The 22771-nt window shown below is 51.3% G+C and overlaps 1 protein-coding gene across 1 annotated transcript in view; it reads left to right on the top strand.

Moving 5' to 3' along the window:
• Positions 1–19561, top strand: part of PLXNA4 (plexin A4) — a gene marked incomplete at both ends in the record, with an annotated part of 373504 nt that extends 353943 nt beyond the window's left edge. The window contains 7 exons of the mRNA XM_080701735.1: positions 3416–3519; positions 4035–4134; positions 5344–5534; positions 6393–6562; positions 10422–10634; positions 16955–17105; positions 19466–19561. Coding sequence (XP_080557861.1) covers positions 3416–3519; positions 4035–4134; positions 5344–5534; positions 6393–6562; positions 10422–10634; positions 16955–17105; positions 19466–19561 — 1025 coding nt within the window. The remainder of the gene's footprint in view (positions 1–3415; positions 3520–4034; positions 4135–5343; positions 5535–6392; positions 6563–10421; positions 10635–16954; positions 17106–19465) is intronic.
• Positions 19562–22771: the final 3210 nt, after the last annotated feature.

Genomic DNA, 22771 nt, shown 5'->3' with positions numbered 1-22771 from the left:
CATCTCAGGCCTGCCTCCCCGCAGCCGCCCCACCTGCACTTGGGGTTCTTCTCCCCCATGGTAGGGATGAGAGTGCACGAACCCAGCTGTGCAGTTTGGGAGAGCGGACTATTCCCGGGACAGGGAGAAGCCACCTGCGCTGACCTTCGATCCTGGCCTTTTCTGTTGCTTAACTCAGCAGAGCTGAAAGTTTGCACCTCTGTTGGTACAGGGTTATGAAGTGGTACAAAGGCATTCCAGGAAGCTGAGCCCATGTTCACTGTTGGATTTGCATGAGACATTCATAATAAGCCTGGGAAAATAGAGGCAAGAGCTGGCCTGGGCATGGGATTTCAGGAGAGCACGGAAAGTTGTTTGACATGGATGTGGAAGTGTGCTCCCATAGGCAGGGGGATGAAGGTAGAGGCCCTGATAATGAGCTCCAGGGAGCAGGTTTCTGTGCTTACCTGCTGACATTGTCTGTGCCTTCCAGCTATACCCCATGCCCTCTTGTATCCAGGGTTCAGTTGGGTAGGCTGCCAGGGGCCCTTTCTTCTTTTCTGCACACGTTAGGGGTAGAACTTCCTGTCTTTCAGGCTTTCTCCCATCAAGACCGGATTAAGATAGTATAGAACTTTATTTATTTATTTTTGTGGTACTGGGGATGGAACCCAGGGGCATTCTACCTTTGAGTTATACCTCCACCCCTATTTTTTATTCTTTATTTTGAAACAAGGTCTCACTGAGTTACAAAGGGCCTCACTAAGTAGTCGCTGAGGCTGTCTTCGAACCGCAGTCCTCCTGTCTCAGCCTCCCAAATGCTGGGATGACAAGCATGCACCACCACACCCAGAAGAACTTCCTTTTTAAAAAACTTTTCTGGTATTTCAGAGAAAAGCACACAGCAAATCTTCTGCGTAAGAGGTAACAAAAACAACAGGGTTAAGAGATCTGTGAGGAAGGTTAAGCTTTCCCCTTGATTCCAGATCACAATCCTCATACTGATATTTGAGGAAACATTCCTGTTTGAGGAAACATTCCTGTTTCTCCCAGGTGTTGTGACTGAGCAGGGGGCTGAGCTAGGAGGACCACAGGCCGGGCAGCCAAAGGCCCATTCCTGCAGTCACTGGTCCCCTTCATTCATGCATGCTTCCATTCATCCATTTGTTCATTCATTGAATAAGTATTAAGTGATTTCTATATCCCATGTTCTGGGCCAGCACTTCCTGTAGAAGTCATACAGCATCATGTTCATACTCCAAGGACAGTCTCTCCTTCTGAAGCTTCCCTGGGGAGATATGCCCATTCTCTGCTCTACTTTTGTGAATGGGGACATGGAAGCAGACTGACTCTCATTTGCTGACATAATTATTGGACATGACTTAGAGCCAGAGCTACCGAGTATGGCCATACTTTGAGGGAGGTATGCAACACAGAAGTCCTGCATTGGGTTCCAGAATCAGTCGCCAGCAGTCATTGCTCAGGCATGTGACTTGTTCAGATCTCACTGAGACGTACAGCTCCATCAGCAAGGGCTGCCGGTGTGTAAACTCAAGGGCTGGCCCTTGGCCGGTGCCTTCTCATCTAGTCCTGGATGCTCCCATGGCCACTTCAGTGGAGGAGACTCCTTGGGGGCTTCTGCCAGGCACAGGGGATATAGAACACTGACCACCCGAGGCTTGCCTAGAGCTGTCCTCCGTGTAGCCTCTTCACCATGCAAACAGAAGAGACTCTCTACCCTATTCCTCAGCCCAGCTTGGTCTTAGCCAGAGTTCACTGCTCTGCCTGTCAGCTGCTTGACCAGAGCAGAGGTATTCATCTTCCTTTGACCCAGCCAATGGAGCCTACATGTATACAAACCTACATAAAACTTAGAAAACAAAACAAAAAGCACCAGAAATGATACAAGGACAGACTAAACCACCAGCAACCAAGTGCTTCTGAGGGGCACTTCCCTTCTTCCTGAGGTCCTAATCACCAGCTATACTATCAACAGGACTTAGGCATCCCCAGACATCTCCACTTCAGTGAACAAGCACAGTATCCTTATGTCTGCATTCTTTTGACCACTCGATGCTACATTAAGTGCTAGACCAGGCAGCAGAGAAACCCTAGGAAACTGGGACCTGGGGCTTGGATGTTCAGAGCATCCCTGCTACTTCTCAGGGAAGGCTGCTTCCTTTCGGGGCCTATTTTCCATCTGTAAGTGGGGGTGGCAGTGCTGAACACAGCCTGCATGATGCAGAGAGGAATAAATCCTTTCTGCACCACAAATGTGGCCAGTCAGAGACCCACAGCCCCGCCTTGGCAGAGGAGAAATGAGGTAGAGAATTTGAAAATGTATCTCCATGGGCCTTAGGAAAAAATCTTTGGCAGTCAGGCAGAGACTCTCACGCGACCCATGCCTGCACCTAACCACACTGTGAACCAGCCCAGTGCTCTCTGCTGGTCTCAGAAGCTTCAGCAGTTGTGATGCTGTGAGCAGGGTCCTGGCTGCCTGGAAACCAGATTTCTGGTTCCTCAGCTGGAACACATGTTGCATTTGAACTTGAGAGCCCATTTTTCCTTCTGGGTGCGTGCTTATGAGAGTGGTATGTGTATATGTGCGTGCGTATCATGCGAGCTGGCACACATGTGGATTCCCATGTGTGTGTGCATCTCAAGATTGGCACGTGCACTCCTCCATCTACATGTGATTTGTACTGAGTAGGGTGGTGGGAGCTGGTTGATGAGGAGCAGCCTCTGGACTTCCCTGTGATTTATCAAGTGAGCCTTTGTGTTGTAGGTGTTTGGGCCTATGAAGAGAGAAGGTAGGGATGGATGCAGGTGCCGGGTAGATTACAAAGTTGATGTTCTCCATATCAGCTTTGAAGGAAATGGGGTGCTTCTGGGCATGACACTCTTTTACTCAGTCACCTTTTCAAGGGTGACCCAGCCAGCTGCCAGCTTTTACAGTGCAGAGTACACCTGGAACAGGTGTGGGTGCACAGAGACTGAACCTGCAGCTTTGGTTTCATCAGCTTCACGAGCGTACGATCAAGCAAAGGAGTGGAGCTCAGGAGGCCCACTTTGAGCTGCCTGCTGCCTGGTTAAGTGCTCAGTGTTTGCTGAATTACCTCACTCATTCAACCAATACATACTAAGCTTCTACTTCTTGTAGATATGGCCACTTGTTACAAAAAGCTGGCAGGGGTGGACAGGCGATGTTATCCCCATTTTGGACACATAGATGCTGGGATTAGGAGCAGAGCTGGAACTCAGGGCCTCTCTGCATTGAGAGCATTCATCCTAAAACTCATAGGAGCATGTGTCGACACCTGCCTGTCTTTGAGCACATCCTAGATATGGTACAGTGCAGGCAGCTACATAGGGGTCCTCAGGATCTCCCCAGGAAGAGCCAGAGGCCATTTCTGAGATACCACCATTTTCCCTGCAGAGTGGCGACAAGGAAGCGGGGCGAGGATGATTCTGCAGGATGAAGACATCACCACCAAGATTGAAAATGATTGGAAGAGGCTAAATACCGTGGCCCATTACCAGGTGAGGTGACTGCAGGGGACAGGAGCTGCCCAAGTCAACGTCTATTTCCCTGGAAGTCCCAGTCCTTGAATGAGAGGATCACTCCAAGGCTAAACACCAAGCCACATCCACTTCCTCACCATCAGTTCATGTTTTATCTATCTCCAAGGGGACCCTGGCCTCCTTAGAGAAAGAACCTTTACATGCACATTTCCTGCAGGGTAAGGCTATTTGTCCCTAAGACAAAGACCTTCCATAGACATTCCCGTGCACGTAAGGCTGGGTAGTCTCCCAGGACACACTGGGAGAGAGGTGAGGGAGGAGCTCTTGCCAAGTGTGAGTCACAAATTAGACAGCAGTTCCAGTGTTCAGATCTGCATCTTTTTTTCTTCTAAGAAAGGGGATATCCTCCAAAGTCCTCAGGCTCTCCAGCATGGTGCTAATTATCCCTTAGAGCCAGGTTAATCCCAATTCATCCTCTGTTTCTGGAGTGGCAGAGTCTGTTGTCCAGGCCCTTAGGAGCCTTTTCCTTGTAGGTGCCAGATGGTTCTGTGGTGGCTTTGGTGTCCAAGCAGGTGACAGCCTATAATGCCGTCAATAACTCCACAGTCTCCAGGACCTCAGCAAGCAAATACGGTAAGATCCCTTCAGATGTCCAGGGGAGGCGAAGGGATCCTGAGCAGCTGTGGTCATGGTAGTGGCATGGCTGGAAGGCAGTGGACCCCATTGGCAGGCTTGGGAGGAGTCAGGCAGGCTGACCACCAGGGAGAAGAGGCAGACTCTGACACAGGTGTCTGGTTCCAGTGGGTGACTCTGAGTAAGCAGGACCTTTATCCCCAGGCAAGAAAAGCAGCTCTAACCTTCACGAGTTTCTTGTCTCCTGTAAGATGCTTCCTGCTTTGTGGCACTCATTAGCTCACATCATGTTCATAACAATCCAGTGAATTAAATAATTATTATTTCCCCCTATTATGCAGATTAGTAAATTATAAGTCAGATGCATGAGGCTAAACGACTGGTAAAGGTCACACCATCATTTTGCAGTGGAGCAAAGGAGCAGGCCCAGGTCTATCTAAGGCTCCTCAGCAGAGGGAAAAGAGGCTTGGTTGTGAGGTAGAAGCCCCAAAGGCCCCGTTCTGCCAGCCCGTGTGTTTGGGGAGCCACCACCCACCTGCCACGATCCTTGGTGTCCTCAGCAGCAAAACAGGGATTGAAAAAAAAAAAAAAAAAACGACCAACTTCACAGGACGGTTCTGGATTATAACTAGATAGATACATGGCGCCAGCACACAGTAGGACCTCTTTGCCCTCAGTCCTCATTTCACCATACCTCACAAATGTCGGCAGGAGTTTCAGCCAATCGCTGGGAAGAATCAGCCCAGGCAGAGGGGAGGGTGAAGGCGGGCAGGTGCCAGGTGATCCTGCAGCTGGGCAACATTTATTAAGAGAGACAGGCTACCTGCTCTTAAGTGTGTACTTAATTGGCTACACAGAGCACATCCCAAGAGGTGGCTTGAGAACATGTACAAGGAAGAGCGGAGAAAGGAGTACAAGCTTATATTTTTTACAAACTGAATAACTGAGGGTCTAGCTGATGCAAAGCCCGGGACGGGGTGGGGAGGAACCTGAGTGGGTAGAACCAGACACAGGTAGTTACCCAGAGGTGGTGGCAGATGCAGTCTTGTTTCAGGGCATGAGCCAAAGCCAGGCGGGATGTCAGCACCAGCCACTTACAGGAACAATGAGCTAGTACTTGGCGTTGGCTGGGTGAAGGATGCTTTGGTGATACGGGACCCAAGGCTGTGGGGCCTCACGCGCGTGGGGTTGCATTCCGTGCATCAACAGAAAACATGATCCGGTACACGGGCAGCCCCGACAGCCTCCGCTCACGGACACCCATGATCACCCCCGACCTGGAGAGTGGCGTCAAGATGTGGCATCTGGTGAAAAACCATGAGCACGGGGACCAGAAGGAGGGAGACCGGGGGAGCAAGATGGTGTCTGAGATCTATCTCACACGACTACTGGCCACTAAGGTATCAGAGAAGGGTACAGGGGTGTGGGACCTGATCCACCACAGAAATGCCAGAGCAGGCAGTCCTAGAATCACACTGGCTGGTGCTGTGCTCGCATCCACTCATGGCGGGCACCACCGGTACCCATTCGTGGGGCAGAGCCTCAGGATCCCGCCCAACCCATGCTGCCGCAAACCCCACCAAGACATCAGTGTTGGCGTGGAGTCTGAAGTTCTGTTCCCACCCGTCTTTCTCTGGGCCATTTCTCAAATACCAGACACGCTAATGGCATCTATTCCTGTTCTTCCGCCATGCCTTATGAAAGAGCCGCTTCTTCCCAGGGCCACATAGACAATCAGCAGGGCTGGAAGTTGGGGCACCATCAAACGCTTCCCAGCCACCATTTCTAATCCTGGTGCTGGGGATGTTTCAATTTCAGTCTTTCCTGAGATTGGGCTCCGCTCAGCTCTCGGCAGGGCCAGGTGAGTAACTGTCCATTAGCCGGTGTGAGCGAGGCCCAAACAAAACCAGCAGATTGTGTTGGTCTGCGCCAACCAAGTGTGCGCTCATTAGCATTTGTGGAAAGTGCTAAAACGAGACTGCCAGAGGATGTGAAACCAAGCCGTGTGGTTGGCAGAGGAAGGCTTGCTCAGGTCCAATCAGTGTTCTGTCTACTTCCCATGTGCAGGGGACATTTACAAGTGTCAAGGACAGGCGACAGGGGGAAAAGATGCAATATGTGGGCTTGCCCAGTTTCTTCCTGGCCAGGCAGGCTGTACACCATCCTCCCTGGTCCCCATCCTTCCGCAAGGCAGATTTTAAAAATCTTCCTCAGAGCTGCGGTGATGCAGCTGGGTCTGAACGAGCCCCCCTCCCCAGGGCACACTGCAGAAGTTTGTGGATGATCTCTTCGAGACCATCTTCAGCACGGCGCACCGCGGCTCCGCCCTGCCCCTGGCCATCAAGTACATGTTCGACTTCCTGGACGAGCAGGCTGATAAGCATGGTATTCACGACCCGCATGTGCGCCACACCTGGAAGAGCAACTGGTGAGTAAAGCGAGGCCAGTGACTCTGCCCGCCCATCTGAGTCAGGGTGGTGGGACCCCAGGTCTCCTGGAAACCAGCTGGCCGTCCCCCACTTCCACCCACCCTCGCCACTGAGCAGGGCCCCGGGCAGACTCATTCTCTGTCCTTCCCCATCTTCTCCTACAGTCTTTTTGGGTTCTCTTCCTCTCTCACTTTCCTCTTATCAAATCTGTGTATGGGTCTTCCTTTCCAATCAGTCCATCAGTCAGTCAAGAGACATTTATTGAACTAGCTCATGAACAGAAAATAATATGCCAATGTCATAATCGGGCTACTCTTACATCCGGGTACCACCTGGGTCCTGGCATTATGCTTGGTATTAAGGATTCTAGACTAGTTGGACATGGTCCTGCCCTTAGCAAGATGGCAGATGAGGTGGCAGCCAAGAAAGGCAGCTCTCTGGACAGAGATAGATGCATTGTATGTGACAGAATGGTAAAGGGATGACATCTCACAGAGACTGGTAAGCTTAGGAGTCATCTGGCAGAGCAGTGGGCATTTCCATTCTATCTAATATGCTACTCTCTTCCCTATCTGTCATTTACTTTTCCAAGCTCTGGTTAGAGAAGAGACGTGTCCATTGCCATTTTCTCCCCTCTGGAGACCACAGGATCCTCTAAGTACTAAGGACACTCTGCAGGGCTCTACCACTCTGGTCCCCTTTCTCCTCTTAACCCATTACATCCTTCTCTTTGTTTGTGGGAAGTTTGTACTTCAGGTTGAAACCACAAGGTCGAGCATCAGTATTCTGTGTGCAGAGCAGAACCTTGCCCCGAGTGGGACTCAGTAAATATTGATGAGGTGCAGGGCCCAGATGGCCTCTGTGTGGGACTTCTGCCTCTGGCAAAGCTGGCTGATATTTATCCTGGTCCATTCCAGAATCACCTCTCTCTAGCTTATATGTGGTCCCCATTCCAGGTTGTTCTTTCTCTTCCGATAGTACATGTTGCTTAGCCTCTACTACTGCTAGAACTGTCAAGGTACCAGGGCACCAGCAGCCGGGCCCCAGACCAAAACACCAAGAAGGCAGAAGCTGAAACTTTATTCCCCCAGTATGCTAGACCACTCTCCCCGACCTGGAGAGGCATGCATTCTACGGAGACCAGAACCCCAGGCCAGGTGGAGGTGCGGTCACCAAGCACGAAGAGCAGGGTTTGCATGCGCACTAACACTGCTGAGAGATATTGTGTGGTGGGGTTCTGATCAAGACCAACCCTGAGAGTCTGGATTCCCTGCTTCTTGCCCAGCTCTGGAAGAAGCCGTGCCTTCCTCTTAAGTCCTGCCTGTCTGGGCTTTCCAGTGCTCACCTCTACGTAGGGTGGCAGTTAATTCCCCCCAAGAGAATCCTCTTGGCAGGACTCTTGGGAGTGGTCCCAGGGTGTGTTTCCAGCCTCTCTCATCTGCTTCTCTCTGTCAGTGAGTCTTCCTCCTTGGATGTCAGGCGCCTTCAAGAAGTATACAGTTGTACCCAGAAACCTTCTCTCTGCATGCCTTTAGGAGTCCATTACAGGAATCTCACCTAAAGGTCATCCAAACCTTTTGTCTTCAGTGCATCCCTCCTGCAAGGCAAAGTCCTCTCCGTGGGTACCATGTGTCCCCGGGCTGGAGGCAGGCCCTCCCTTCCTGTCAGCTCTTCCAAGTGCTGAGATACTGCAGCATGGAGTTGCTGGTCCAGGTGAAGGAAATCCCAGGAAGTAGACAGCAACACCAAGTCCAGGGCCTTCCCTCGAAGGACACTCCCCCGACCCTGCCCTGGTCCCTCGCTAGCCTGGGCAAGAAGCAGCCAGGGGTATGAGATATGAGATGTGCATATCGACTTGAGGTCAGGATCCCTGACCAAAATGAGATATTTTCTTTGTTCCTAGCCCAAGGCGTAACTTAGCCTCTCCCACCTCCTTCCTCTACAGCCGCCCCCCACCCCCGTTTTCTCTTTTAAATAAACCTCCTGCTCATTTAGCCTGAGTGGCTGCAATCAACCAAAGATTAGTGGCACTACTAATGTTAATAATATGCTAATAATTCATTAGGCAGGAGCCTGGGTGGCGGGTGGCGCCCTGGTTTTCTTGTTTGATGTGTCTGTCACCACAACTGGCTTAGAGAACAAGGAATGGGGGTGAGATGGCCATTGCAGCAAAGGTGAGCTCCCAGAGTCCCTATTGTAGGTAGGGCTGTGGGAAAACAGGGGACAAGGATGGGAGACTCTGTTAGCCGAGAAGCCATGAGTCCCCACTCCAGGTCCCTGGACCCCATGGTTATGGTCTTCCCTTAGCAAGGCTGAGTGGCCACAGTGACCCCTCCTACCCAGTTGTCAGGGCTTTCTGAGCTATTGCTGGATGCCCTCCATTATTTCCAATTCTGGATTTCCCCACACAAACCAAATGCCACCAAACATTCTCAGATCTCTGTGTGCCCGCCCGTGTGTCCTGTGTGGCGCTCTTCATAGGGACTTAAAGACTTGTTGTTTGATCGACAATCATAAATGTCAGGTCCTTCTGTATTTATAGCATTTGTTGTTTGCGCATACAGGCTGCTGGAACATATGACGAGTAAGGAAATATTGTCCCCACTGCTTTGAAATAATGTAATTCAAAGAGTTTAAGTTCTAAGAGGCAAGCCAAACACATCCAAGCATTATAACAGTCACCAACAGTGAGCGCCACCACTGAAACAACAATAAAACATCAGGGGAAATGGCAGGAGATGCAGAAGTAGGGGCAGAGGGAGGGAAATTAGTCGGCTCTCCCTTGGCGCCCTCCCCGCCTCCTCACCTGCATCTTGGCCAGAGTCCAGCCAAAGAGGCAGAGGCAGCTTCTCCCCATCTTGCGACCCCCGGGCTCACTCTGCAACACATAGTGTCTTAAGTACAGGGTCGCACTGTGCAATTTTCTCTTCTCTTTTTATGCCGATTCTGCCTGCAGCCTGTTCCCGTGTGTCCTCCAGGCCACTCTCACCTAAGGCGCACTTCTGTGGGTTTTAAACCTGACTGTTGGTTGTCCCCTCTGTGAAGGTTTTCCGGACACTGTCCCCTGGGTAGGCTGAGACCCTCCCTCAGACCCACATCAAAGTCTGTACCTTCTCTGACTCTAGCACTGACAGCTTCCTGCATGCACTTGACTGTGTGTCTGTCCTCCCCGAGCCCACCAGGCTGCAGGCCCGAGGACAGAGCGTGTGTCTTGTTCATCATAGTGTTTCCTACGGTAGGCACAGTTCCTGGCAAGCAGTAGGTGCTAATTGAAGATGTGGGGAGGGGAGGAGAGAGACTCCGGGACAAAGGAAGGGGCTAGATGAGGCAGAGCTCTGAAAGGTTAAAATATCCCCAGTGGCTTTACCTGGCAGGAAGCAGTCGATGGAATTCGACAGGGAAAAGGGGTAGGACTTCTGCTGAGTCAGACACCAGAGGGATGGACACAAAGCCTAGATTTTAAGCAATTTCTTAACAGGATCTTCTGAACAAGGAATGGGGAGCAGGTAGTAGAATAGAGTCTGAAATTCCACTCTCTAGCACATTTTCCAGCTGCCTCTTATGCCAAAAGGAAGATCATAAGGCCTAAGTTGCAGCTGGGCATCAAGTCCTCTCCAGAGACTCCCAAAGTGAGCCCGTCTCCAAGGGAATGATTCAACCTTGCTGATCGGGAGTTTCCTGGGAGGCAGTCTGGGCCCAGCCGAGCCGCAGCTCATCTTCATCCTGTCTCCAGCTCACTCCATGCCTCCTAGAGAAGGCTATGGGTTCCCTAGCTATTCTCTTGCACCAGAGAATTTTCCAGCAACTCCCAGCCTGCTGCCCCTTATCCCCTGACCATTGCCTCTTCCTTCCACACAGCCTGCCCCTGCGGTTTTGGGTCAACATGATCAAGAACCCTCAGTTTGTGTTTGATATCCACAAGAACAGCATCACGGACGCCTGCCTGTCCGTGGTAGCCCAGACCTTCATGGACTCCTGCTCCACCTCGGAGCACCGGCTGGGCAAGGACTCGCCTTCCAATAAGCTGCTCTACGCCAAGGACATCCCCAGCTATAAGAGCTGGGTGGAGAGGTGAGTGCTGGCCAGGGAGCCAGGGAGGGCAGGCTGGGCTGTTGTTCAGGAAGCTGGCCCTGCGGTTACAGCATCTCTGCCCCATGTCCTTAGAAGGGGTGTCTACTGACACAGACGCTGGGAAACTTGGCTAGAACTTTGGTTTGCTGCTCTTTGTAGAAGATTTTGGAGCTTAGAGCCTGAAGTCCCTTCTGGGAGCAGGAAAGATATGTGATTTCCTGCTCTAACCCTCAGCTATGTGCATACATACATACACACACATATAATGCACACATACATACATATATACCATACATATACACAATACCTGCACATATATACATGCCATGCACATTATATACACATACATATATACATACACAGATATATACATACACACATACATATATACCATACATATACTCTATACATACATGCATACTTACATATAGGCCACACACATGACCATCAAATTGTCTATCATGTAACAAACTCTTCACACCCCGGGCCCGATAGCAGCACCGTAGGCATCATGCCCCCATCCAGTCACCATGTCGCGAGGGCTCCACCTGTAAGCTGAGAGTCTAGCTCTCAGGGCTCCGCCAACTCATGGAACAGAATGTTAATGGTCTGTCTGGATTGCATCAGCTCCACAGGCCCAGCACCTGGGCTGAGCAATCAGCTGCAGCGGTGCTCATCACAGTGGGCCTGGAGTGTAAGAGGACAAGAATTATATGACTTCTTTTATGACCATCAAGTTGAAAAAATATAGCTACAGAATGGCTAAGAAATTAGCCCAAGATGGCTTAAATGGCTAAGGCGAAACTAGATCACAGAACTCTTAGCTGACTCCCAGAGCTCATCCTGTCACAGAAGTACTTTAGTGCAATAAGCAGCATGCACAGTTCTACATGGTGGTCCTACTTTTAGACTTCCTATCTCTTTTTTCCCCAAGTAGCATAAAGATAGGAAACTCAGATGAGAGTTCAGATTTGGTGTCTTTTTGAAGAGTCAAAGAGACCAGGACTCATTCTTGACTGAAGACAAAAGGAACAATATTATTTCACCCATGGCAGAGAGTGGCAGCCTCCATCTTTATCATGGAAAGTTGCCTTCCATTGTACAGAGGGAAAAACCAAGAGGAGGCGGAGTCCTGGCCACCTGGGCAAAATAATTTCACTAAAAGGGTTCAACTTTGTTTTCCCCTCTGTTTTTTGCTGTCCTTCCCTCCCTTCCTGCCTGTGCCTGAGGTAGTTGTGGCACTTTGGCTGTCAGGGAGAGAACCCCCTCTTTGACCTCTCTGGTCAGAGGTATCTGAGTCACCACTGCGAGAGCCTCCCCTGTATAGACAGTGGCACATTCTTCCCACCACAGGGCTGCCGGGAGCAAGCCTTCCTGTGCGGAAAGCCAGCTCTCCTGCAAAGAGTGAGGGAGAGGCAGTGGCGGGCTTTCTGTCATTCCCCCACCGATGCCGGGTCAGCGTGCTAGAGCCCGGCCAGGGAGAGAGGAAGGAAGGAACCAGGACAGTGAAGGGCAGGAACATTTATGAAACATCTGTGCCGAGGATGCTTCCTGGTCACAGCTGATTAGTGAGAGCTGAGACCAGTGCACATTCTAGGCTAATAGTCTTCCTTTCACTTAGTGTTAAATGAGACCTGTGTCTTGCAGCTGCTGCAGGTCATGAGGAGCCTATCCATCGGGTTATTTTGGGGAAGGGTTTGATGGTTTCCATTTCTTATCTCACTAGTTTCTTAGCAACCAAGGCACTCCCAGAGAAGCCATCTTTCTCTTGCTCAAGGTCCCTCATCCTTTCCTATTTCCTGTGGGGGTAGCAGTACAAAGGCAGTGGGATGGAGGACCTGCCAGTCCAGTCCGGAGGTCAAGCCCAGGGGTGATGCAGGGCATAGGTCAAGTCTTTCCCTTCCTCCTCCTCATTTTCCCGCCCCATTTTCCCTTTGCATGCCTGTGATGCCGGTGGCCAGTGGATCCATGGCCGACTCCCCGTCTTCACTAACCACGTAGGGTTTTCACTTGTGAAATCTAAAGAAAGAAGATTGTTAGCAATTAACTTCTCTCATTGCCAAGAACATACTGCTACAGACCTGCCCTCAGGAGCTGGCGTGCCATGGATAGGTGTCATTTCTAGTTCATTACCACTAGCAGAGAAATCTGCCTAGTGTGATGGTGATTTCCTCTGACTTCAGCTTGCAAGAGCTTTGAGGCTATCCCACAGGGGGCAGCTCTGTTCAGGCCCCCTTGCAGTCAGGAGGCCTCCACTGCAGGAAGCGAGGGGGGGGGGGATGAGTCACGGCTGGCCGCCAGGCACTGCACTAGACTGCTCCACACATTCGAATGCCATTTGTCATACATGTCATGACCTGCGGAAGGAAAGGGATTTTAAACATTTAAGTATGCCTCCTAAAAAAACCATCCATGCACACATGTAAAAAGGCGACAGTTTACAGCTTGCCCTGGGAGCAGTACCAGAAGCGAGGTATGCACATTCCGTTAGCTCATGCATTGGCTGGGGTGTGTCAGCTACTTGGGCCCTCAGCTCTCAGTGTGGAGGAAAACCCACAGGCATGTGCTCCGCAGGCCACACGAGCTGTCACAGATGGCTCAGGGACTGAGGCCCTCATTCTGCTGGGCCCAAGATGTCAGCCAAATTCACAAAGGAGAAGACTTGTGCAGGGCCTTGAAGTTTGGTCACATCAGAGCATCACGTTCAAAATGTCTCCACATGTGTATCTCCATCCTTGAGATGTTTGAAAGGATGCCAACACTTTTTGCTTCTGGAAGAACTGGGAGAACTGGGCACACAATCTATAATGCCAGTACTTAAAAGGCTGAAACAGGCTAGCCATGGTGGCACACACTTGTAATCCCAGTACTTGGGAGGCTGAGACAGGAAGATTGTGGGTTCATGACCAACCTCAGCTACTTAGGCCCTCTGCAACTTAGTGAGACCCTGTTTCAAAATTAAGAATAAAAATTAGGGCTGGAGGTATAGCTTGGAGGTAGAATGCCCCTGGGTTCAGTCTCCAGTAATCCAAATAAATAAATAAATGAATGGCTGAGTCAAGAGGATCTCAGGTTCATAGTAAGTCTCAGCAACTTAGCAAAAACCCATTTCAAAATAAAAAATAAGGGCTATGGGTATGGCTCGCAGGTATAATATTGCTGGATTCAATCCACAGTACCAAAAAAATAATAATAATTCAGGGTATTGGAGGTCTCTTCTCCGTCACTAGAGCACTGTCCTAAAGGCAGGGATGAGACCAGCATCTCACCCAGCCCTGGGTTTCTGCTGGTGCCCCCTCATTCCACTACAGCCTAGTCAGCAGCAGAGAACCCAGCCCTCTGGGACCTTGCACTATTCACAGCATTGGGCCCCCTGGTGACTGACGCTGGGCCCCCAGGGATGCTGGTGTCCTACCTGGAGTGGGCAAACTCAGCAATCAGAGCTGGCCAAGGCCAGTGGTTGGACCTGGTCCTTCTTTAGCAGGCCAGGCTGTAGTGCTTTCCAGCTGCCAGGCCCTTGGCCTGCTCCAGAGGGCCCTAAGGGATTTTGGGAGCACCAGTAGTTACTGAAGAAGGGTGCACCTCCAGACAGAGATCCCATGAGAGCCAGTTAGAGGTTTAGAGTAGGGTGGGATACATCCTGCAGAGAGGACAGGGCCATTTAGCAGCAGGTAGGGCTGGGGTGGAAAGAAAGCAGAAAGCCCCACTGGGGCGCCAAACTGCCCCTGGCCACCAGCTCTTGCCTAAGAGGAGGCCATGCAGCCGATCCACCTGGAGCTGGTGTGGGGCACTGGCCTGGCGCAGCGTCCCCAGGTAAAGAGGAGTGAGGCGCGGGGATGGAGCTGCCTGGTGGACCTGAGCCCACAGCAGAAAGGAATGGCAGGTGCATCAGGGAGCGTGCCACTGGCAGCTTTAGATGACAAGGTTCGAGCCCTGCTCTTGCCTCACTCCATTCCCAACCTCTTTCCTTCTCTCCTCTCTCACTTATGTGTACTTTCTAGATGTTACCTCGAAGCAATGGACTGGGCTTTAGTGCCCCATAAGAGGCAAGCTGTGGTTAGGGACAGTGCTGGGCAGCTGATGTTTCCCATAAAGGCAGTGGTCCTAAACCTGACCTCCTATATACCTCAAGGAATATAAAGACAGACGTAGGAGCTTCAGTGCCATTTGCAAAAAATCCCAACAGAGCCATCCATCTACCTGTGAAAGGTTTCACAGGCAGGTAACAGGGATGGCAGGAGCCTTTAGCTTCCGGTGGTGGTCCTGTCCTCTCAGTGGGAACCTGGGTTTTTTTCTCATCCTGGTCAAAGGCCCTGGTCGTGACAGAGTAGAGCTGTCTGTATAAAGCTTTGGACCCAGCTGCCAGCCATTGTACCCAAAGGGAGAGAAAACATGTGCTTTCGGCCAATGCCATGCATGAAGATAACCCTTTCCTTGGTAAACCTTTGTTGCTGGTAGGTGTGGGATGCATGAGGGGATAGTGTCACAGGTCTCCTTGGAAATGGTATGATCTGGAACCACCACCGAACCCGAGTCTCCTGCTATAAAATGGAATATAGGCATTTGCTTAATTTCAGAAACAGAGGGGCAATGAATTGAGTCCCTTGCTGAAACTGTTATACCTGAGATGTTATTAAACCACCCCAAACCCTATGTACTGGGGTGGCTATGGAGGTGCTTTGGGGTGAGCCACAGGTCTTGAAGATAACAGGCAGGTGCCTCTGGGGATGGAGGAAAGGAACCAAGATGAAGTGGGCAGGAGATGAGGGCCTGCAGGCTCTGTGGATAAGGAAGGGCAGCTGTGAAGGATAAAGCTGCTTGGGCCAGCAGCTCCTTGCCAGGGCCTCATTAAACCCTGTTCTTATGGCTCAATCTCAGAAGCATTTCAGGGGGGCCAAGAACCCCTGGCCAGCCCAAACGCAATGAGTTCAGCAGACTACTAGCACCACATCTGGTGCAAGGCTGGGTTCCCAAGAGCCATAGGAGTGTCCCTTCCTACCCCAACCTTCCCAGTTTTGCAAACACACAAGAGGTCTGCATTCCCCTTGAGCTATGGCTCAGGGCAGGGTGTTCATCCCAGTGCTCGCCTGCCCAGGCACGTTCTGGTGGCAAATTGAGCTGTCATTCCATCACCAGCCCTTGAGCTGACAGCTAGAGGAGCACCGGATGCCATTTCTGCCAGCCTGTCACCCGACTGCTGGACACCACTGCGGACAGGTGGAAATCAGGGAAACCACATGGGGCTGGGGGATCCTAAGCTGGGCAGACCAATGAAGGCTGTGGACTGGAAAGACACAGGGTCACAGGACACAAGGTGAAACTGTCCCCTACGCTCATGCTCAGCGGATCCAGTCCGGTGCCCTGGGACTCCCAGGGCCTGTCCCTGTCACCAGCCCTCACAGCCCTGAGAGTGAGTGCCTCCCTCAACGCAGTGCCTGGGTCCCTGGCTTGCTTACCTTGTCCTGGCCCTGGCAACCCTCCTCTCATTCCTGCTTCCAAGCTCCCAGGCTAGCTCTCTCCAGCCTGGCAGCCTCAGGGGCTCAGCATGGGTTGGGTGAGGCCTGCTGGGCTTGTTGAAGCCTCCTCATATGCAGTCACCTGTTTTCATGTTTCCCTGTCTACAAGCCTAAAAGCGTAGAAGGTAGCAGCGGCCGTCTTCCGGGCACCGGGGCCTTTCGATTCCTCATTAGGAAACTGTGCAGCTCCCCTCTGGCGGGGGAGTTGGGGTCTGGTGCATAAAATGTCAAATTGCAGAAATTAAAAATGTAAATGCTGGCATCTAATTAACCAGTTGACAGCAGTGCACAGCTGCAAGTGACAGTGACTGATTGCCTTCTGCCAGCCTCTCTCTCTCTCTCTGAGCAGCTCAGCCTCCGCCCTGCTCGTGTTTAACCCCCAGAGAGCAGCGGACATCAGGGAAGAGCAACCTTCGGGCCCTGCTGGAGGATACTGGCATCTGTGGGAGAGGGCATCAGAGGGACAAGAGACACACTGGACCACTGCACGGGGCGGCTAGGAACAAGGCAGATACCCAAAAGACAGGGCTGCTCTTGCTCCTGGTCCCTTTGTCCACCCTCTGCCAGTGTCTTGGCCATTCCCCAGGTCCCTTTGCTCTGGGTCTCCAGTGTCCAGAGCTGCAGAGGGCTCTCCCCAGGGCTGATGCAGAGGCCCGGCTGAGAGGGAGACTACTGTGTACCTGCACCCACTCCCTAGAGCGCAGGTTGGGCCCCTGGCCCCAGCCATGGCACTGGGAATTTCCATCCTTCCTCTGTGCTCTGTGTGCACGACTCCAGCTTCTCTCCCCTCCCACCCCTCGGCAGGTATTACTCGGACATCGGGAAGATGCCGGCGATCAGTGACCAGGACATGAATGCGTACCTGGCGGAGCAGTCGCGGATGCACATGAATGAGTTCAACACTATGAGCGCGCTCTCTGAGATCTTCTCCTACGTGGGCAAATACAGCGAGGAGGTGAGCCCTGCCCTGCTCAGGCCTGCTGGGAGGGAAGCGAGCGGAGACGCAGCCCTGTACGCCTCTGTGCATAGGAACAGCCCCGCTGACAGCCTCTCCCTCCCATGCTGGGGAAGCTCCATCGCCCGGCCTGGGTGCTGGCCTGCAAATGCTGCGGCTCTAGGAACACGACATCCAGGCATTCTGTGCTGCATTTCTCAGATATTGAAATACACATTCTCCTCTTTTTGTTCTTATTTTCTCCTCTCTCTTCCTCCTTTTAACTTTTTCCACTTCTCTCTTTGATCTAATTCCCTTTGAACAAGCACCTCCTCACCCCCATGGACAGGCCATATGGCGTGGTGGGGTTTGGTATGGTGTAGATTAGAGCAAAACCAGAACAGACCAGAAACAGAGGAGAATATGATGGATCGGATGGATGGAACAGAAACAGCAGAAAAGAATAAAAAGAGAACAGAATGGGAGAGAACTGAATAAAAACAATACAGTAGGAATAAAAGAGAAGAGAATAGAATAGAACAGAACAGAACAGAACGTGCTTTTAGTTGCATTCCATAATTGGAAAACCCCGCTGTTACAGACTCTGCCTTCTCTCTGGTGAGTACAGAGGTGCTATGGCAGTTTCCTTGGCCATACGCGGTGTAGACCAAGTGAGTTAGAATCCATATTCCCTGCGCCTGAGCTCAACATAGCCACTTCTCTAGGTGGAAGGTAGTAATAGGAGATAAATCGGATTCCCTAGGGTCCCTATTTCTTCAGAGTCTTGGGGAAGATCAAAGAGGGTCTAGGAAGCCCCAGCAGGCCCAGTGCCTGGTGTCCCACAGGCCATAGGCAGCACATCCTGACCCTCAAGCCAAAAGAAAGCCAGTGGTGAGTCCCTTAGGGACAGACCCTGGACACAAGTCTGCAGCTCACTACTGGTCCAGGGCAAGGTTTCCTCCTGCCTGTGGCAAAAGTCGATAATAAGGACGATGTATAAGTGTACATCAGTGTAATTGCAGCTAGCTACCTCATCTTGGGAAGGACTGCCCCTTCCCTTACAAATATACTTGTCTACTCTTGGTATCAGAATGTCCTGTCTTTATGAACTAATGATGTCAGAATGGTAATTCTTGGCTGACTCATAAATAGGAAACTTTAGTTTGATATCCCCAATTAAAAATACATTAACTGATCATTAAATCAAAAGTTCTAGCTGGGCGTGGTGGCGCACGCTTGCAATCCCAGCATTTGGGAGGCTGAGACAGGAGGATCGCGCAGGTTCGAAGCCAGCCTCAACTACTGAGTGAGGCCCTATGCAACTCCGTAAGACCCTGTTTCAAAATAAAGAATAAAAAATAGGGCTGGGGATAGCTTGGAGGCAGAATGTCCCTGAGTTCCATCCCTAGTACCAAAATTAATTAATTAATTCAAAGTTCTGGGAACTTCCCTCAAGCCTCAGCCTCCTCTTTTCCTCCTTCACCTCTTCCTCAGTGCTGCCTTCATGCCCCCAACCACAGTACCCTCCACCGTACCCGACTTGAAGCAGGCACTGTGCTCAGGATGCTACCTGTGTCTCCTCTGCACTAGGGCAAACCAGAGATGGATCAGGAGTTCATTTACTGGCAAGGAAACAAGTTCATGCAGAAAAGTCAAGTGCTCACCCCAGATGACCCAGCTGGAAACTGGCAGAGCCACTCAGACTGGCATCTCCTGAGTCTAAGTGGAATCCCAGCACCTCGCCCACGTACCACAAGCACTGGCTGACACTGTCCTCCACCGTCTGACCTCAGAATAGGCGTTGGTAGACCTTAGCTGTTAGGTTTCAATGGCCAGTAAAGCTCACAGCCTTATTCTTCCAGGATAGTTGTGTTTTAACAGGTAGAGTTAAACCCAATGACTTTATAAATGTGGGTCTTAGGGAACTGATGGGGAAGATTTTTCTTATTAGAGAGAATGAGATCACATTTTTGTGAAATCATATTCTTGCTAGATGCAGAGCGACATACTTTGCTCAGATACGGGGCTCTCTGCTATTGAATTTGCATGTGACCATAGCCTCTGTGAACTTGCATGTGACCAAGCCTCTGTACACAGCATATGAGCTAAGCTTCTTCCCCTGCCAGCTGTCTCTTGTGGACAATAGAACGCACACGTTTATTCAGATGTGACGATGCGCGTGTTGCTTCCTGTGCTCTTGGGTATATGGGTGCCACACGCTGTGCCCCATCTCCCAGCGCCTCCTGCTCCTCCCCACCTTGCTGCCCGGGCTTTACACATCTTCCAAACCTTTGCCTATGTCCACACAAACTGCGTGTACCCCAAGAACACGGATGTACACGCCCAAACCAGTAACCTTCCCATTCTTGGCCCTTTCACAGATCCTTGGACCTCTGGACCATGACGACCAGTGTGGGAAGCAGAAATTGGCCTACAAACTAGAACAAGTCATAACCCTCATGAGCTTAGACAGCTGAGAACCGTCCTTCCAGGGCCACCCTGGAGGGAGGGACACACCAAGCCGTGCCTCAGTCTAGATTATCATCTTTACCAAGTGCAAGTTCCGACTGGCATCAGCAGCACCTGCCCCAGCCGCTCTCCCTCTTTCCCTGTCTCTCTGCCTCTTTCTGTCTCTCCCTCCTTCCTGGATCCCCTCTCTTACAGTTGCTCTGCCAACATGCTTGGACCAAGCCACCGAGCCTCAGTCCAGGGGTGGCCAGGCCCACAGCGAGGGACCTGATGGGAAGATGTCAGAAAGGGGCTTTGTCCCAGCTGCTCCTGATCCCACACACCAGAGCCCAAATATGGATGAGGAGTCGTGGACAGAGGACATTTCTATGCTGCTACCTTACGCTTTGAGAACCCCGCTTTGGTCTGAAACTTGGCTTTGGGAGAGGCAGATAGCTCAGTATTATCCTCACTGGGAAAACATTACATGGCTCTCCCTTCCCACGCTCCCATCTCCAAGGGGCCAGTCAGTGGTCTGGGTGCTTTGCAACCGTGAGAAGACACACCTCGCCTCCTACGTGTGGCTAGAGCGGGAGCATGTGAGGAATGGGGTGGTCCTTGGGGCTGCCTCTCACCTGGCAGGTTGACGTCCAGAGGCCTCCTGTCCCTGTCCAGTCTCCTTGCAGCCCTTCCAAGAATCCATACTGGCCTGCCTATGCAGCCTCCTCCCCTGGCCATGACAAGACAGGTAGGAGAAAGAATAGCAGTTACGTTCCACCATGGAGATGCTCCTAACCTGCTAATCTGGATCCTAGCAGCAAAGATGTGCCATGAAAGGGGAGACAAGAAAAGAGAGTTTCGTCAGCCCTGGAAGCAGCATTTGGGATGCAGCAAAATGCATCCCAACCACTGTCAGAGGTCTAGTCCATTGTCAGTGCTGTCCAGAGAAGGCATCTCTGCCCTCCTTGGTTGCCCTCCATCAAGGTCAATGTGAAATACAGAGTGCATCCAGGAGATTCTACCTCCAGTCTCCAAGGCTCCATCCCACCATCCTCGAGAACTCTATGGAGGGCTGGGGTGGACAGCCTTGCCCTGTCTCCCCTGCGGATCCTGGTGCCATGGCTATGCAGTTGACTTCGTCACTGGGTGGTCCAGACCTCCTTGGGACTCCTCTCATCAGCATCTCAGCTGTGTCTTTAGTCACTCTCATCCCTCAGTGGTCCTCATTGAAGACACACACTCCAGCACAGCCTCCCCATGACCACCAGTGCCAGCCCAACTGTCGTGTCCAGGAGGAACTGGAGAGTCAAGCTGAGGGACCTGGCCAGAAATGAAGCGAGGGACATGCAACTGACTGTGGCTCTGGCATCCATCTCTCCATCCATTCTTGCATCTACAGATATATCACTAGCCAGTCAGGCAGATATATGCTCAGAAATGGTACTAGATGGCCAGGGGCCATGGCAAGGGGTATCCTAGTGGTGGGTCTTGGGAACCAATGATCTTGAAGGGACCTTAGATACTGTGTGGTCCAGTCTCCACCGTGAGCAGGAATCTCCTCTGGCAGCTCTGACCTCAGGTGGTCCACCATGCTGGGAGACCAGGAGAAGCATCAGGGTGGGCAGGATTGCTGAGGATCCCACAGGCCCACCTTCACTTCCCAGGCATCAAGCATCGTTCCTCATCATCCACTCAAAATGAGCCCCGCCTTGAGAAAGAGCCACTCCATTTCCAGAAAAGTCCACACACAGCATCCAACACTTTTAAGACCACACGTCCCTTTGGATCTGAATATTAGTGTGTACGTGTCTGCCCCAGGAGGAGGCTATGAGCTCCAAAAGATTTATTGTCTTATATAGGAGGAAGTCAGTGTATTTCCCTTCTCTGTTCCCTTGTTCATCAATTCATCCTGTAGCTTCAGGACATTTTAACCCTTACTTTCTATGCCAAGTGCTGGGGGGTGGGAGGAAAGGGCACCTGTCTTTAGGAAATCAGGGTGGTCAGTTGCTGAGGCCCGGACTTTGGTGACCCAGAGCAGGGCATCACATGGCATTGCAGAGGACAAGATGGGGGGAAAAAGACACAAGCAAACTAACCTACAGGAAGTAGAGGATGCAAAAAGATGCGTTTGAGAGGTGAAAAAATAACCAAAGGTCTTGGCAGATGACGTGCCAGGTGGAGAAGCATGAAATCTTTATCTTTGATCATTTTAATTCCTCCCAAGAAGCCACAAGCCACAGGATCTGGCAGGCCAGAGGGGGCGCGTGTGGGAGGCGGGCTGAGGAAGTGCCTCAGCCACCAAGAAATTTTTGCACATATGAAGGATTGGGGAGGAGAGAGACACAAACCTATTTAACACAGATTTTCTGGATGGAAACTGTGTGTGTGTGTGTGTGTGTGTGTGTGTGTGTGTGTGTGCATTTTGATTTATTTTTTAAGTTTTGCACAGTTAGAGGGGAAAAATGAGTGAGCTTAAAAAAGGACTGTTATTGTTTTGCTGAACTTTTTATTTTTTACCTGATGGTTATTATTGTTATTATTATTTTGTCGGTACAGGACTCCCCCTCCCCCCGTGTTTCTGTTAGAAGCAGCAAACTTCAGACACCTCAGAGAAACGTAAATGTCAGAAAGAAAGCTGAGAGAGGGACAGACAAGCTTCCTGAGGAGGGCTCTGGGGCAGATTTTATTTTAATGGGCAGAGTGGATTGTGGGCTCTTTCCGGTGCTTTGCCCAGCAGTCTCTTAGAGATCTCAAAATCGGGTCATCACCCGGAGTCACCGCCCATCTTGCCTGTAAAAGTCCTCTTTCCTTTTCAGTTTGTTCTTTTTTCATTTCCTCTGTTTGATTTCTTAGTGCACGTGTGATATGTTTAAAGCAAAGACAGGCAATGTTATCCAAAAGCTGTCCTTTCCCCCCAATTTTCCCCAACTCCCCTTAGGACTCTCCAGCACCTCTTGGCAAGCCAGAGACCCAGGGAGTTGCCCCAGGGGGCCTGTAGGATCCCAGAGAGAGGATCAAGAAAACTTGGTCCTGCGGAACAGAGGTGCCCCGGTAGCCCCCCTTCTTGTCAAAGTCAGCTTGCAGGGTGGTCATACTGTTGTAGGGGGCAGAGGACAGGAGGCAGAGGCGATGTCCTCCCCTACCCCTTCACTCCACTTCCTGAACCATCCTCCCCTTGAGACCACAGGCTCACAGTGGTGCTGCATTGTACCACAGGGTCACAGTGACTGACCTGGGTA

The sequence above is a fragment of the Muscardinus avellanarius genome, assembly GCF_963383645.1.
Source record: "Muscardinus avellanarius genome assembly, chromosome: 9".
NCBI lineage: Eukaryota > Metazoa > Chordata > Mammalia > Rodentia > Gliridae > Muscardinus > Muscardinus avellanarius.
The sequence above is the reverse complement of the archived record's forward strand: the minus strand, read 5'-3'. Positions and strand labels throughout refer to the sequence as shown.